Raw genomic sequence first — 17,322 nt, forward strand, 5'->3', positions numbered from 1 at the left:
AAATACACATTAAATTCCATAGCGTCTTTTTGAAAATTGCAGTTGAAAGACTTCATATTTTTCCCACGTTATGATTTCAAACATTCATTGACAGAAACAGAAACACATTTGCAGACGTAAACACACTTCTCCCGTGCCACTTCAGTCTGATGTATTTCATGTATGATTTGCACAGATGAATCCAGTCCAAAATCACAAACTTTCGTTGAATCAAAACAAAATACTAAAATATATTCACTCCAGATCAAATGGAAAAGTCGTTGCAATGCGCATTCATTCACAATATGACTGCAAAAATTTCAATTTTAACTAGACACACCATTTTCTTCAGAAAGTTATGTTGACCGCGTGACTAAGTTCAAATTTATCTGGGCGGAGCTATGTGTGCATTAATAATGATGTCATTTTGTAATGTCAAATCTGCGCTTGTGTATTTAGTTTGGAATACGGCATTCATTCATTTACGTTGTTTCTTGTAGTGTATTTTGTTTATATAATTAAACCTTAGGTAGAATAAAAAAATGAGCATATAATAAAAAGGTTACTGCATTTGTATGGGAAAATATGAACTCGTTTTGTCATTCATTCATTTACGTTGTTTCTTGTAGTGTATTTTGTTTATATAATTAAACCTTAGGTAGAATAAAAAAATGAGCATATAATAAAAAGGTTACTGCATTTGTATGGGAAAATATGAACTCGTTTTGTCGGAAGGATATACTACACTCACAGGTTCGTGCAGTATTCATTCCGAAAACTCGTTCATATTTTCCCATACAAATGCAGTAACCTATAATTCTATTATTATCATATGCAGAATACCACATTATATCATTATCATATGCAGAATACCACATTCTATCATTATCATATGCTGAATACCACATTCTATCATTATCATATGCAGAATACCACATTCTATCATTATCATATGCAGAATACCACATTCTATCATTATCATATGCAGAATACCACATTCTATCATTATCATATGCTGAATACCAAATTCTATCAATAGCATATGCAGAATACCACATTCTATCATTATCATATGCTGAATACCACATTCTATTATTATCATATGCAGAATACCACATTCTATCATTATCATATGCAGAATACCACATTCTATCATTATCATATGCAGAATATCACATTCTATCATTATCATATGCTGAATACCACATTCTGTCAATAGCATATGCAGAATACCACATTCTATCATTATCATATGCTGAATACCACATTCTATCATCATCATATGCAGAATACCACATTCTATCATTATCATATGCAGAATACCACATTATATCATTATCATATGCAGAATACCACATTCTATCATTCTCATATGCTGAATACCACATTCTATCACTGTCATATGCAGAATACCACATTCTGTCAATAAGATATGCAAAATACCACATTCTGTCATTATCATATGCAGAATACCACATTCTGTCATTATCATATGCAGAGGTTAAAAATAAAATAAAAATATCCAGTTGTCCAGAAAGGCAAGTACTAATCTTTCCACTTGCCCAGAATAAACACTTACACAAGCAGGTAGTATAGCAATGTAAATGTTTTGATCATGTTAATGACCTAGAATTTCCAGAATGTATCATGGACCCTTCTAATACCATTTGTCAGTAACTACAAATTGAAACCAGTCATCTCTCCCTCAGTTAGGCTATATTAGTACTGAAGATTGAGAGTGAAGTTTCTGTACGAGCTTCATCAAAACAAATGGAGAAAACACTTAGGCAAAAGTATCTACTTTCAGCGAGCAGAGAACCCTGAAATGGTACTTGCCATTTTAATTAGGGCAGGTTCATTTTCAAGTCCTAATATGGATGTGATCAAATGGTACTTGTCAGTTTGAGTTTGGCAGGTTCATTTTCAAACCTTAATATATATGGTTGTGATCAAATGGTACTTGCCAGTTTGATTTGGGCAGATTCATTTTCAATCCCAAATATGGATGTGGTCGAATGGTACTTGTCAGTTTGAGTTTGGCAGGTTCCTTTTCAAGCCCTGATATAGATTTAGTCAAATGGTACATGCCATTTTGAGTTGGGCAAGTTCATTTTCAAGCCCTGATATAGATTTAGTCAAATGGTACTTGCCATTTTGAGTTGGGCAAATTCATTTTCAAGCCCTGATATAGATTTAGTCAAATGGTACTTGCCATTTTGAGTTGGGCAAGTTCATTTTCAAGCCCTGATATAGATTTAGTCAAATGGTACTTGCCATTTTGAGTTGGGCATGTTCATTTTCAAGCCCTGATATAGATTTAGTCAAATGGTACTTGCCATTTTGAGTTGGGCAAGTTCATTTTCAAGCCCTGATATAGATTTAGTCAAATGGTACTTGCCATTTTGAGTTAGCATGTTCATTTTCAAGCCTGGATATGGATGTGATCATGGATCCCGAATTGGATTCATTTCATTAATATTTTGCTTCTTTTTACATCACTTTAGGGGCCCTGAGTGGCCAAGTGGTCTAAAGCGCTCTCTGTTACGGATCACTGCCATCTCACCTTGTGTGGTTTCGAATCTCAGATTCAGCCAATGTGGGTATGTGAGAAAGCTTGCCAGTAGCTTCTCGAGGGTCGGTGGTTCTTTCTGGGGGTTTTCCCAGGTTCTTCCTCCACCATTAATACTGGCTGCCATGTATAGCCTATCGTGTGCTGAAAAATAGCGTTAAACCCTACAACAACAATAACAACATCACTTCATGTTTCTTCTTGGATCCTAAAAACTAACTTATAGTGTGGTTTCTCATCATGAAATACGCATTTTATGACATTGTCTTGCTTGTAAGAAACCTTAATATATGGTACATGTGCTTCCCGTAAATCACATTATAATAAGGTTTGGGTCACTGTATATAACAACCTACAGTCATATTGACAATAAAGATAGGAGCTGTATCTGCTGGTTCCTGGATGTATAGTCATGGTGACAATAAAGATAGAAGTGTATCTGCAGATTCATGGATGTAAAATAAGTCAGCTGTGACAAATAGTGGTAACCGGTTTGCTGTGAGATGCATCCGTTGATTGTGGTCTAGCTGAGAAAGTTGTGGCTTTTAATAATTTAATGAAGAACAAAATTAACCTATATTTTTAAGGACTTTAGTTTTTTTGGCCTTGGTATTTGTTTACCTCTTTCATGATATTTTTGCAACATCTTTAAGTTTTATCTTTTGTCTTTTGGTGACTATTTATATTGGCTTGGAAGGTTTTGTCTCATGCTGGATATTTAAATGTTTTCAGAAGGGTTTGTCTCATGGTGGATATTTATTATTTGGAAGGGTTTTTTTTCATGGTGGATAATTACTGTTGTTTGGAATGATGTGTCTCATGGTATATTTATATTGGTTTGGAAAGGTTTGTCTCGTGTATATTTGTCAGTCTTTGGAAGGGTTTGTCTCATGGTGGATATTTACTATTATTTGGAATGGTGTGGCTCATGGTTGATACATTGATTTAGAAGGGTATGTCTCATGGTGGATATTTACACTGGTTTGGAATGGTTTGTATAATGGTGGATATGTACATTGGTTTGGAATGGTTTGTATAATAGTATATATTTACATTGGCTTGGAATGGTTTGTACAATGGTATATATTTACATTGGTTTGGAATGGTTTGTGTAATGGTATATATTTACATTGGTTTGGAATGGTTTGTATAATGGTATATATTTACACTGGTTTGGAATGGTTTGTATAATGGTATATATTTACATTGGTTTGGAATGGCTTGTATAATAGTGGATATTTACATTGGTTTGGAATGGGTTGTATAATGGTATATATTTACATTGGTTTGGAATGGTTTGTATAATGGTATATATTTACATTGGTTTGGAATGGTTTGTATAATGGTGGATATTAACTATTGTTAGGAAAGGTTTGACACAAGATGAATATTTATGCTGGTTTGGAAGGGTTTTTCATGATATTTGCTACTGTTTGAAAGGGTTTGTCCCAAGTGTGGTATTTGCTGTTGTTTTGAAAGAGTTTGTCTCATGGTGGGTATTTACTGTTGTTTGAAGGGTTTGTCTCATGGATGGTATTTGCTGTTGTTTTGAAAGGGTTTGTCTCACGGTGGGTATTTACTGTTGTTTGAAGGGTTTGTCTCATGGTGGGTATTTACTGTTGTTTGAAGGGTTTGTCTCATGGTGGGTATTACCTGTTGTTTGAAAGGGTTTGTCTCATGGTGGGTATTTAGTGTTGTTTGAGAGGGTTTGTCTCATGGTTGGTATTATCTGTTGTTTGAAAGGGTTTGTCTCATGGTGGGTATTATCTGTTGTTTGAAAGGGTTTGTCTCATGGTGGGTATTTACTGTTTGAAAGGGTTTGTCTCATTGTGGGTATTTATTGTTGTTTGAAGGGTTTGTCTCATGGTGGGTATTTACTGTTGTTTGAAGGGTTTGTCTCATGGTGGGTATTTACTGTTGTTTGAAAGGGTTTGTCTCATGGTAGGTATTTGCTGTTGTTTGAAAGGGTTTGTCTCATGGTGGGTATTTACTGTTGTTTGAAAGGATTTGCCTCATGGTGGGTATTTGCTGTTGTTTGAAAGGGTTTGTCTCATGGTGGGTATTTGCTGTTGTTTGAAAGGGTTTGTCTCATGGTGCGTATTTGCTGTTGTTTGAAAGGGTTTGTCTCATGGTGGGTATTTACATTGGTAGTTTTTGACTTCCTGATGATTAATTACGTCAAGGCATTTGACTAGTCTGCAGTTTTGCTAACTTACTTGGCAGTTTACAGCAATAATTGTACTTTTGTGCCATTAAACCATGTGCAAACACAAATGCATGCATGTATACATGTACGCATACATACACACACACAAACATTCATGAATTTATAAGCATAAGCATCATTGGAAATTATACAGACTATTACTTATCCAAGTAAATTTTAGTTTTGAGCAACAGAGAGATGGGCTGAGATAAAGTAGGAAATAAAAATAGTAATATCATCAGTATTGTATTCATCATTATTGTGTAATTTATCATTGTTATTATTATTATCATTATTTTTATTTTTCAGGGTTGTGGTTGTGGATAAAGTGACGGATTTTCTCTTATTTATTGGAAAACTTGTCATTGTTGGGGGTGTCAGTAAGTAGAAACTTTTGGCATAATAAGTTACAAGTTATTTTAATAATGTGAAATACACAAGACTTACATTGATATACTTTTAAGCAGTACTGGCACTGAACTTGATATCAATCTGAAGCCTCAATACAAAGTCCCACTGAAAGCCATTAGCATCATAATTTTGCAGGTGATGCATGGTGTGTTGTATCTATTTTAGTATGTAGCAGAATTATTTGAAAATTATCTATGGAATTTGTGCAACTGGAAGGTTGAGAAAAATGACCGGTCAACTTTTAACTTACCTCTACAAAGTAGAAGGAAACTATAGTATTACCTCCAACAGTATTTGTATCAACATGTAGGAAAGCATATCCATATATACAGACTCACAAAATTGGCATCCATATGTAGGAAAGCATATCCATATATACAGTCTCACACAGTTGGCATCCACATGTAGGAAAGCATATCCATATATACAGTCTCACAAAATTGGCATCCACATGTAGGAAAGCATATCCATATATACAGTCTCACACAGTTGGCATCTACATGTAGGAAAGCAGATCCATATATACAGTCTCACAAAATTGGCATCCACATGTAGGAAAGCAGAGCCATATATACAGTCTTACAAAATTGGCATCCACATGTAGGAAAGCATATCCATATATACAGTCTCACAGTTGGCATCCACATGTAGGAAAGCATATCCATATATACAGTTTCACAGTTGGCATCCACATGTAGGAAAGCATATCCATATATACAGTCTCACAGTTGGCATCCACATGTAGGAAAGCATATTCATATATACAGTCTCACATTTGGCATCCACATGTAGGAAAGCATATCCATATATAGTCTCACAGTTAGCATCCACATGTAGGAAAGCATATTCATATATACAGTCTCACATTTGGCATCCACATGTAGGAAAGCATATCCATATATAGTCTCACAGTTGGCATCCACATGTAGGAAAGCATATCCATATATACAGTCTCACAGTTGTCATCCACATGTAGGAAAGCATATCCATATATAAGTCTCACAAATTGGCATCTACATGTAGGAAAGCATATCCATATATAGTCTCACACAAAGTTGGCATCCACATGTAGGAAAGCATATACATATATACAGTCTCACAGTTGGCATCCACATGTAGGAAAGCATATCCATATGTACAAAGAGCTTACTGTATGATTGATATCAAGGTCAGCAATTTCTAGGTTTCAACGTTTTAAAGATGATCACAAATCCATGGAAGATCACCCACATGCTGGAGGACTGTTGTCTGGGATATGTCAGCAGGAAATGGCTGTTACAAATTGTGTAATTGTTGAGGATGCTCGGTATACAGTGGATGATATTTCTGTTTTCACAGGTATTAATTCAGCAACTGTTTAAAATATATTAAAGAAGCAGCTGAAGCTCAGAAAGTTCTGTGCAAGATGATTTCTGAGCTGAAATCACCAAACAGTAATGTGCCAGATATGAACAAGGGAACAAGAGATGTTTGAATGAGTTTGTTACAGGTAATGAAACATGGTATTTTAGGGGTTTTTTTATGAAAGATTTGCAGAAGTACAGAGAACTTGAATGCTGCCTTGTTGTTCAATGTGTAATTTTCCAATGTATGAGCAATATTCTGAAAAGAGATTAAATTATAGGATTTAATAAGTCGATAAAAAGACTGAGAGGAGTTGTGGTGGTGCATGAGGACAACTTGGAGGGGATGCAGTTATGCACTGCTCACTAAAAGCTAACTTTTTTGTACGAAGCACAATAACAGTCATAACTTTTTAAATACCCTTCTTATACATTGTACATTCTTGGTTAAATTTTTGCATTTGGTGAGAAGATGCATCCTGACAAATACTACGCCTTTGTCACAAAAGTAGGTCACAGATCAATATCTCATACTGCACTGACATTTTTATGTTTTGGGCTTATATTTCAGGCACTGTTAATTGTAATCGTAAAGTCAGTGATTGTATTCATTTCTTAGAACCACATTATTGCAATAGAAAGGCAACACTACATTTTACCGGCTTAGGATAAGATTTTGTGTTTAGCTCATGACCATACAATTATTTTGCATATTTGTATGCATCCTGTTATACCTGATGCGTACTGTTATAATTGTACTAAAGAAACATGGTGAGCAGATGCATCTTGGAGATACTACACACTCATCATAAAAGTAGGTCACTATAACCCTTATTTCAACATTGATTTTAATTATATTTTGTGTTATAACTGTTTACGATTGGATCAATGAACTCAGTGGACATACTGTTCTGCCTTGAATGATGAAACTTGCTGAAGAGATGCATCTTGATCTGTAGTACAGTCTTGTTGCAAAAAGTAAGTTTCTGTGACCTATATTTCATGCTATATTGACTTTGTTGAAAGTTTTGGTTTTTTAGCTCATTTAATGTAGGCTTTTTATGTTTTGTTCATGAAACTTGAGAGTTGAATGCATCTCTTAGTACTACGCTCTTAAAAAAAAGGTCATTATGACCTAGATTTCAAGCTGTTCTAACATGGTATTTGGCCCATGCCAACATATATATTTGCTTGCTATATATATCCTAGCCTACAAAGAAGGCACATTCTGGCCAATTCATTTAGAAGTAGGAAGAAATGTTTATACATTTGCAACCTTTCTATATTAGTATAAATTGTATAGTGTGGTAAGTTACCCTCATCAGGTTAACTCCTATTGTACAAGTCAGTGAGTATTGAATCATATGAGTGGACTGCATGTATTTCATGTGAGACACCAGTTGTAGTGGCTAATCAAGGTAGTTGATGTATGAACTATGAATCTAACAGTGGACAAGGCTGTGACTTTCACTTTCAGTAAAATCTGGCTTCCAGAGAAGTGGAGTTTAAGGATAATGAATTTTGTTTTTAAAAAGAAACTTATAACTGGTTTTTATCATATAATTATCTTACCTTATATTTGACATCACTAATATAATTACCTTTTTATTCTTTTATATCTTGTGCCTCATAGCAGGGCTATCATTTGTAGTCCAGATCACTTTAGTTGGAATTTATTATCTCTATTATAATTGTTTTTGGCAATGGCTGCTGGAGACTACTGAAAGCTTTGTAGAAACAAGCTATGTAACTGTTGATTACATTCTGGTTGTTCTTTCTAAGCAGGTGTTCTTTGTAATGAGAATTTCTGCAAAAGTGTTCTTACTGTTTTCATATATGTTTACAGTTGTAAAGTCAATATACAGTAAAATCTGACTTTAAGACCACTAATTCTGGGAAGACTGCCTGTCATGAAGAACCTCATTTTTCAAGCACAGATTGTATTATACATGTGTGATGTTGTGACTTTAATGAGACCAATTATCCAAAGAGAACACTATTCGTTGGCAGAAGGGGTGGTCTCTTAAAACAGATTGTACTTTCTGTAATTGAGACAAATACAGAGTACAGAATTTTAACATTTTTACGTTATCCTTTATCATCATGTTTTCATATGTTTAGGAAGGAATTACATTCCTGAATTTGTTTGCAATTCTTTATGTTTATATATTTCAACCCAACTTTTAGCCAGCATTATTTATCCAGTATTGTGCTGACATGATGTTAAATCATGATACATACATAATTATATAACAATCTGATTAAAACTGAGATCTTGGACATAGTGGAGATATGATGGATGCCAATATGAGATCTTGAACATAGTGGAGATTTAATGAATATTAATATGAGATCTTGAACATAGTGGAGATATGATGGATGCCAATATGAGATCTTGGACATTGTGGAGATATGATGGGTGCCAATTTGAGATCTTGGACATAGTGGAGATATGATGAGTGCCAATATGAGATCTTGAGCATAGTGGAGATTTAACAAATATTAATATGAGATCTTGGACATAGTGGAGATCTGATGGATGCCAATATGAGATCTTGAGCATAGTGAAGATGTGATGAATATTAATATGAGATCTTGGATATAGTGGTGATCTGATGGATGCCAATATGAGATCTTGGACATAATGGAGATTTAATGAATATTAATGAGATCTTGGACATAGTGGAAATCCAGTGGTTACTAATGTGGGATCTTGGACATGGTGGAGATCAGTTGGATGCCAATAAGAGATTTTGAACATAATAGAGATCTGATGGATGCCAATATGAATTAATTTTCTGTTGACCTTTTAGATCACCAGTCACAGTTATAAAAGTGACAGATGTAACAAATCATGACTAAGGATAACTATCCCATATATGAAATGCATTTGTCTGTCTGACAGGTTACTAAATATAAGTGGACTTGAAAATCCCAAGGTCACCAGCCCATTTATCTTTATCAGTGCTTGTCAGATCTACTTTGAGTAGATCCGGATTTTAGTAACACACACACACACACACACACACACACACATATACATACATATGCATACATACATACATACACAGACTTGCATACATACATACATACATACATACACAGACAGACTTGCATACATACATACACAGACAGACTTGCATACATGCATGCATGCATACATACATACATACATACATACATACATACACATACATACATATATACATACATACATACACAGACTTGCATACATGCATGCATGCAAACATGAATGTATGCATACATCCAGACATGTATGCATGCATACAGGCATACACACACACACACACACACACACACACATACATCCATACATACATACAATAGATCTACAACACATCAGACTGATGTCTTTAATACCAGGGATCAATTTACTAAGATATCTTATGGAGGTTCATTGAGATCAACCTCTATGGACAATTATCTCTTATAATTATCTCTTATAATGTTATGTCTCAATGATCAAATTTTACTTTACACTTACTGTATTGACAAGAAATGAATGGCCCATAGGTCAGACTTCACTTTACATGTACTGTATTAGCTTCACGTGAAATGTTCCATACATCAGACTTGACTTTACATTTACTGTATAGGCATCACATGAAATGTCCCAATGGTCAGACTTGACTTTACATTTACTGTATAGGCATCACATGAAATGTCCCAATGGTCAGACTTGATTTTACATTTACTGTATAGGCATCACATGAAATGTCCCAATGGTCAGACTTGACTTTACATTTACTGTATAGGCATCATATGAAATGTCCCAATGGTCAGACTTGACTTTACATTTACTGTATAGGCATCACATGAAATGTCCCAATGGTCAGACTTGATTTTACATTTACCATATAGGCATCACATGAAATGTCCCAATGGTCAGACTTGACTTTACATTTACTGTATAGGCATCACATGATATATCTCTCTCTACCTTTCAGCTGCAGCATCCTTCTTTTTCTTTGACGGGCGGATAGAGTTTCTGAGTACATACAAACCAACACTGAATTTCTATTTTGTTCCTGTAGTAGTGAGTATAAAAACTGTATACATGTTAATAAACCTTTTGTAACATCTCCCTACATGTAACCAGTGGAAAGGTTAGCTTCTAAAGCTTGGTGTCAAAAGTTAGATAGTACTACATAATGTGGGACAAGAAATGGGAACTGTCCCGTAAATTGGATTCAAGTGCAGGAAAATATAGTAATATTTGATAAACTCAGTTTGAACTGTTCCCATGAATTGGATTGAAGTACAGAAAAATAGAGTAATTTTTTATATGCTCAGTCTGAACTGTTCCCGTGAATTGGATTGAAGTACAGAAAAATAAAGTAATTTTTTATATGCTTAGTCTGAACTGTTCCTGTGAATTGGATTGAAATATAGCTGAAGATAGTAATTTTTGTTTATAAACTCAGAACCTATTGCTTAGATTTTGATAAAATTTTAGACTTACATCAGTTAGTTTTAATTCTGTACAATGTCATAGTCTTTGGAAAATTACAAATAAATTTTGTATGTAAAGTAAGTACTGGTGGTTTTGGTTTGATTTGATTTAGTCTAATGTTTGAAAACAGGCTTTTTTGGTCACGGGTCCAGCATGCTACCCACCATGCCATCATGGCACCTGAGTGTAGGTGGTGATTAGAGCAAACTTTCTAAACATTTGTCTCAGTATAAAAGTATATTTATAAACAGTCAACCTTGATTACAGTAACCATATCTACACTCAGTGTTGATTACAGTAGCTTTAGAAACAGTCAACCATGATTAATAATTTGCCGAAGATAATACCCCTTGGGTCCACCTAACTTAAACAGTGAGTAATTTACTGATGATAATATCCCTTGGGTCCACCTAACTTAAACAGTGAGTAATTTACTGATGATAATAGCCCTTGGTTTCACTGAACCTCATATGTTAGTAATTCACTTAAGATAACACCCATTTATAAAAGGTAGCATCTATACTAGTTAATTGTTTCTTTCCAATTATATAGAGAGAATGTAGATATTCATATCTGAGATCAATTAAAAACATTATGTTTACTAAGACATTCACTAACTAGTAACTTGTACTTAATATATAACAGGAGATATCTCAATTTCTTTTCATAAATTGTTTTTGTAATTTATTTTCAGATTGTTGCATTTGGATCCTACATTGTCAGCAGCTGTTTCTTCAGCGTGTATAGCATGGCAGTGGACACAGTGTTTCTCTGCTTCTGTAAGTCCTTCATTTCCAACATGTATAGCATGGCAGTGGACACACTGTTCCTCTGCTTATGAAAGTCCTTCGTTTTCTGTGTGTGTAGCATGACAGTGGACACACTGTTCCTCTGCTTCTGAAAGTCCTTAGTTTTCAGTGTGTATAGCATGGCAGTGGACACACTGTTCCTCTGCTTCTGAAAGTCCTTAGTTTTCAGTGTGTATCGCATGGTAGTGGACGCATTGTTTTGCTGCTTCTGGAAGTCCTTCATTTCCATCATGTATAGCATGGCAGTGGACACTGTTCCTCTGCTTCTGAAAGTCCTTTGTTTTCAGTATGTATTGCATGGCAGTGGAGACACTGTTCCTCTGCTTCTGTAAGTCCTTCATTTCCAAGATGTATAACATGGCAGTAGACACACTGTTCCTCTGCTTCTGAAAGTCCTTCGTTTTCTGTGTGTGTAGCATGGCAGTGGACACACTGTTCCTCTGCTTCTGTAAGTCCTTAGTTTTCAGTGTGTATTGCATGGCAATGGACACAGTTTTCTGCTTCTGTAAGTCCTTCATTTCCAACATGTATAGCATGGCAGTGGACACACTGTTCCTCTGCTTATGAAAGTCCTTTGTTTTCTGTGTGTGTAGCATGGCAGTGGACATACTGTTCCTCTGCTTCTGAAAGTCCTTAGCTTTCAGTGTGTGTAGCATGGCAGTGGACACACTGTTCCGCTGCTTCTGAAAGTCCTTAGTTTTCAGTGTGTATAGCATGGCAGTGGACACACTGTTCCTCTGCTTCTGTAAGTCCTTAGTTTTCAGTGTGTATAGCATGACAGTGGACACACAGTTCCTCTGCTTCTGTAAGTCCTTAGTTTTCAGTGTGCATAGTATGGCAGTGGACACACTGTTTCTCTGCTTCAGTAAGTCCTTAGTTTTCAGTGTGTATAGCATGGCAGTGGATACACTGTTCCTCTGCTTCTGTAAGTCCTTCATTTTCAACAGTAAAAGCTATAAAGGCACAGCACCTTCCCAAACTGAACTATAATTAAAGTAGATTTCAAAAATTAGTGACAGCAGAAACCTATCAGTATGTTCAAGGATGAATGAGTTGGAGCAGGTCATGTTATGATGTGTCCTTTCCAAATTGATTTCTTTACAGTACCTTGAGTTCTGCACATCTACAGTTGGGGGCCCCGAGTGGCCGAGTGGTCTAAAGCGCTATCCATTACAGATCACTGCCATCTCACCTCTGTCTGCGTGGGTTCGAGTCTCGGATTCAGCCTATGTGGGTATGTGAGAAAGCTTGCCAATAGCTTCTCGTGGGTCGGTGGTTCTTTCTGGGGTTTTCCCGGGTTCTTCCTCCACCATTAATACTGGCTGCCATGTATAGCCTATCGTGTGCTGAAAAATGGCGTTAAACTCTACAACAACAACAACATCTACAGTTGAATGTTTTGTAAGTAGCTTGTATTTGGGGTAGGGAAAAGCTGATGAATTTCAATGTCAGAAAGTGAAAGCCACTTGATTTTGGAGTCAGAGGTTAAAAAGAAGGAAAATGTTTTCCACACAATAACATTGGCTCTGCATCACTGATGTGGACTAAACTATGGATGACTTACACTTGATGTATTGTTGTGGGACTTAAAAGGTCAAAGTCATTGGCTGAACATTAAAAGTGGTTTCTGCACATAAATTTCAGTTCTCAACTATATACCGTCACAAAAGTTTGTGTATAGCTCACACTTTGGATAAGAAAGAGGCCAGTTGATCTGGGGGTCAAATTGTCAAAAGTCAGTCATTTGAAAGAAGAAATTGTTTGCAAAATAACATCAGTGTTAGATCATTCACCTTAACTAGAGTTTGGAGGACTTGTCCTTTAAGTATGGAAGAGGCCTATTTCAGCTGAAAGGTCAAGGTCATTGCACAATAACTATCTTGGATGGATTGCACTTAAGATAGTCAAAATACCTAAGTATCCATTCCTTGGACTGAAGGTCAAAGGTTATGGTAAGTCTAATTAGAAAATAATGGTTTTACACAGTAACTTTAGTTTTATACTGCATACCTTGTTCAGAGGTCAAGATCATTTAGACCCGTTAGCTAATCATCCACACCATGCCCTAATGGTCCTTACATAGAAGACTATTAATCACAGGCCTGGTGTATCATGTACTCATTACAGTACTCATTTTATCTGCTACCAAACAAAATCTAACAGGTGGGTATGTTGGTTACTGTTTGAAAAGCATGCAAAAATAATTTCAAATACTGAAGAGTTTGCTAGGGGAGGTAATTTCACAGACTGGAAGAAACATGATTCTTTCAGACACCCATATCTGTTATAACTATGATTAAAAACATTTGTTTGGCAGCTATCACTAAATTAGCATCATTGGAATGTAAAAAATATAACTGATCAATCCTCAGTCCATGAATACAGGGAAGCTAGATTAATCCAGTCAGTATATTGTTCCCATTTTTTTTTATCTTTAATACCGTATTTACCGTATATATTGGGACACAATAAAATAATAACTTTTTTCCTGTCCCAGAATTTATGTTGAAACTTTTTTCACCTAGGTCATATGTCCCAAGACTTCAGAAACAAAATAAATTTGTATTGCATTTGTGTTCCCCCCCCAACCTCCCCACTGCACATTGCAATAAGATAGATAAAATGCTTATTGGATAATAAAAAGAAAGAAACTAAACTTGTATTGTTGTCATATATTCCTTTTTTTCAACATGAGCATCAAAGAATAAAATATATCCATGAAATCCATATATGTAGTGGAGGCTTCCATACTGTAGCGTGTATCACTTATGCCCAATAACACATGACACATTTTTCATTGACATGAACATTGAGAAACAAATCGTGTTTGGTTGTGCTCAGAGGTTTGAATGTTATCCAACTAAAAAGTGGATCCAACAAAATTGCAAAGGAGAGGGAAATAATCAACCGATGTCTTGAAGACAACTGTCATTCACGCATGACACAGTTTTAGGTGCAAAATAACCAAGATTGAATTATATCAAGGTCTACAGTATGATAGGATCTTGCAAATAAAAATCATTATTTGAAAACACATTGATCTGAGTGCAAATGACAATCTTTAGGCAAGCACAGGTTACAAAAGTATCATTAAAGCAAGTGTATATTATTTACCTGCACACATCAATGCTCCTTTGTATTAATTATAACTACAAATGACAAGCACATAGCATCATGGATGGTGAATAAACATAAGTAGCACCCAGCAGTAAACCCCATTCTTTGAACTTACCAACAGGACATCAAAGACAAAGGTTAGTTTTATTACCAAGCCAGTCAAACTCGGAAACTGACTTTTGATACTTTGAAGCCGGTTGTTCTTTTTTCAAAGGATATCAATACAAAGGTTATTTTATTGCAAAGCAAGCTGACTTTGGATCCTTCAAAATGTGCCAAATTTGTTTGTTTTTGGAATATACAAAGATGGTCAAAATTTGGAAGTTAACTTTGGTTCCTTTTCACTGGTATTCATGGGAATTTTGAAAATAAATTGAAACAATGGAACAATTTTGAAGTGACATGATATAGTGCTTCATGCATGGAAATTGAGTACTCAGCATCAGCTAGAATATTTAGAGAAAATATCATATGAATTTGTGAAGGCCAGAAGAGAAGCAGATGATTTCACAGACAATATGATCATTAACATGGATGAAATTCTAGTGTACTTTGGTTGCATTCCTGGATGGACTGATGATAAGATGGGGGTCAAAAGTGTGAGAATTAGCGAGACTGGTGCAGATTTGAAAAAATCTGACTTTAGTTCTTGCAATTTCCGCTTCAGGTGATATTGCTTCTAACAATTTTTCACAGTATGAGAAAGCTAAAAAAAAATATTCATGCACCGGAAGAATGGATCGTACATGTGCTGGAGCAGGGTTGTGTTTATAAGATGTTGCTGTAGTGGATTAAAGCATTTTATCTCAATTACAGTTTTGTATTTTTTAAAGTAAAATTTCAGGTGGAGTGTATTTTCCAACAAGGGAGAATAGTCCTTGACTAATAAGTCACCATCTATAAATAAAGCATTATTATTATTATTATTAATTATTATATCCGTTGTGATGTCTTGTCTATGGCAACATATAAAAGCCAATTTAGGGCCTATGGAAGATATTTCTGTCTTGTCTATGACAACATGAAAAGGCCCTGATTTGGGGCCTATAGAAGACATTTCACGTATCTTGTATATTGCAAACAAATTCAGTTTACAACCATTGATTAACTTCAAGTAACCATGGAATTTAGTATTTTAATACTTAACATGTTAAAATAAACAGTAATTATTGCTATCTTCATATAATGCACATTGTTATACTCTCCTTAGAGACAAGACATGAGAAATGTCTTCCATAGGCCCTAAATCAGGATGTTTTATGACACCATAGATAAGATATGTGAAATGTCTTCCATAGGTCCTAATTCAGGACTTTTTATATTGCCATAGGACAGAAATATCTTCCATAGGTCCTAATTCAGGACTTTTTATATTGCCATAGGACAGAAATATCTTCTTTAGGCCCTAAATCAGGGCTTTTTATGACACCATAGATAAGATATGTGAAATGGATTCCATAGGTCCTAATTCAGGACTTTTTATGTTGCCATATACAAGACAGAAATATCTTCCATAGGTCCTAATTCTGGACTTTTTATGTTGCCATAGACAAGACATGAGAAATGTTTTCCATAGGTCCTAATTCAGGACTTTTTATATTGCCATAGGACAGAAATATCTTCCATAGGTCCTAATTCAGGACTTTTTATATTGCCATGGGACAGAAATATCTTCTATAGGCCCTAAATCAGGGCTTTTTATGACACCATAGATAAGATATGTGAAATGGATTCCATTGGTCTTAATTCAGGACTTTTTATTTTGCCATATACAAGACAGAATTATCTTCCATAGGTCCTGATTCCAGACTTTTTATGTTGCCATAGACAAGACATGAGAAATATCTTCCATAGGTCCTAATTCAGGACTTTTTATGTTGCCATAGACAAGATATGAGAACTGTCTTCTGTAAGTCCATGATCAGGGTTTTTCTTGTTGACAAATTTCATATTCATTATTTACAACTTTTCTTCATTTATGCAACATGTGTAATGGTAAATATATAGCGTTTCTACGCTCTTGCAATTAAGCATAGTATGCATGGTAACATAATAAATGGAGACAATAGTGACATGCAGTCTGTCTGATTTCTGAATATAAAAATGGTACGAGTTAAAGTTTTTACTAGCTAAGATATATCGAGAATCTTACACAAGTTTTCTTGAATATGAGTTTGGTGACAGGAGTTGAATAATATATTATACCATGAGCTGCTGGCAGTGGCATATTTTTTTATTCAACTGATTTGAAGATTTTTATTGAGATTTCATATATCTCATAAAAACTGACAATTATGCTGTGCTTTATAGAGGTTATGTAACAAAGTGACATGCAAGTTTTATATCATTAGGAAATGTGAGCAAAGTTTATTTAAATATTCATAAATAATGGCAATGATCGATATATTTAATTT

General features: G+C 35.1%; 1 protein-coding gene across 3 annotated transcripts in view; it reads left to right on the forward strand.

Moving 5' to 3' along the window:
• The window catches only part of LOC149780199 (choline transporter-like protein 4), a 234,626-nt gene that overhangs the window by 209,142 nt on the left and 8,162 nt on the right, over positions 1-17,322 (forward strand). For all 3 annotated transcript variants that reach the window (XM_089936955.1, XM_089936953.1, XM_089936954.1), the window contains exons 20-22: positions 5,064-5,134; positions 10,477-10,565; positions 11,677-11,761. In XM_089936955.1, the coding sequence (XP_089793081.1) occupies positions 5,064-5,134; positions 10,477-10,565; positions 11,677-11,761 (245 nt within the window). The remainder of the gene's footprint in view (positions 1-5,063; positions 5,135-10,476; positions 10,566-11,676; positions 11,762-17,322) is intronic.

This window comes from Sinohyriopsis cumingii, chromosome 16, assembly GCF_028554795.1.
Source record: "Sinohyriopsis cumingii isolate HCF-2022 chromosome 16, ASM2855479v2, whole genome shotgun sequence".
NCBI classification, from domain to species: Eukaryota; Metazoa; Mollusca; class Bivalvia; order Unionida; family Unionidae; genus Sinohyriopsis; species Sinohyriopsis cumingii.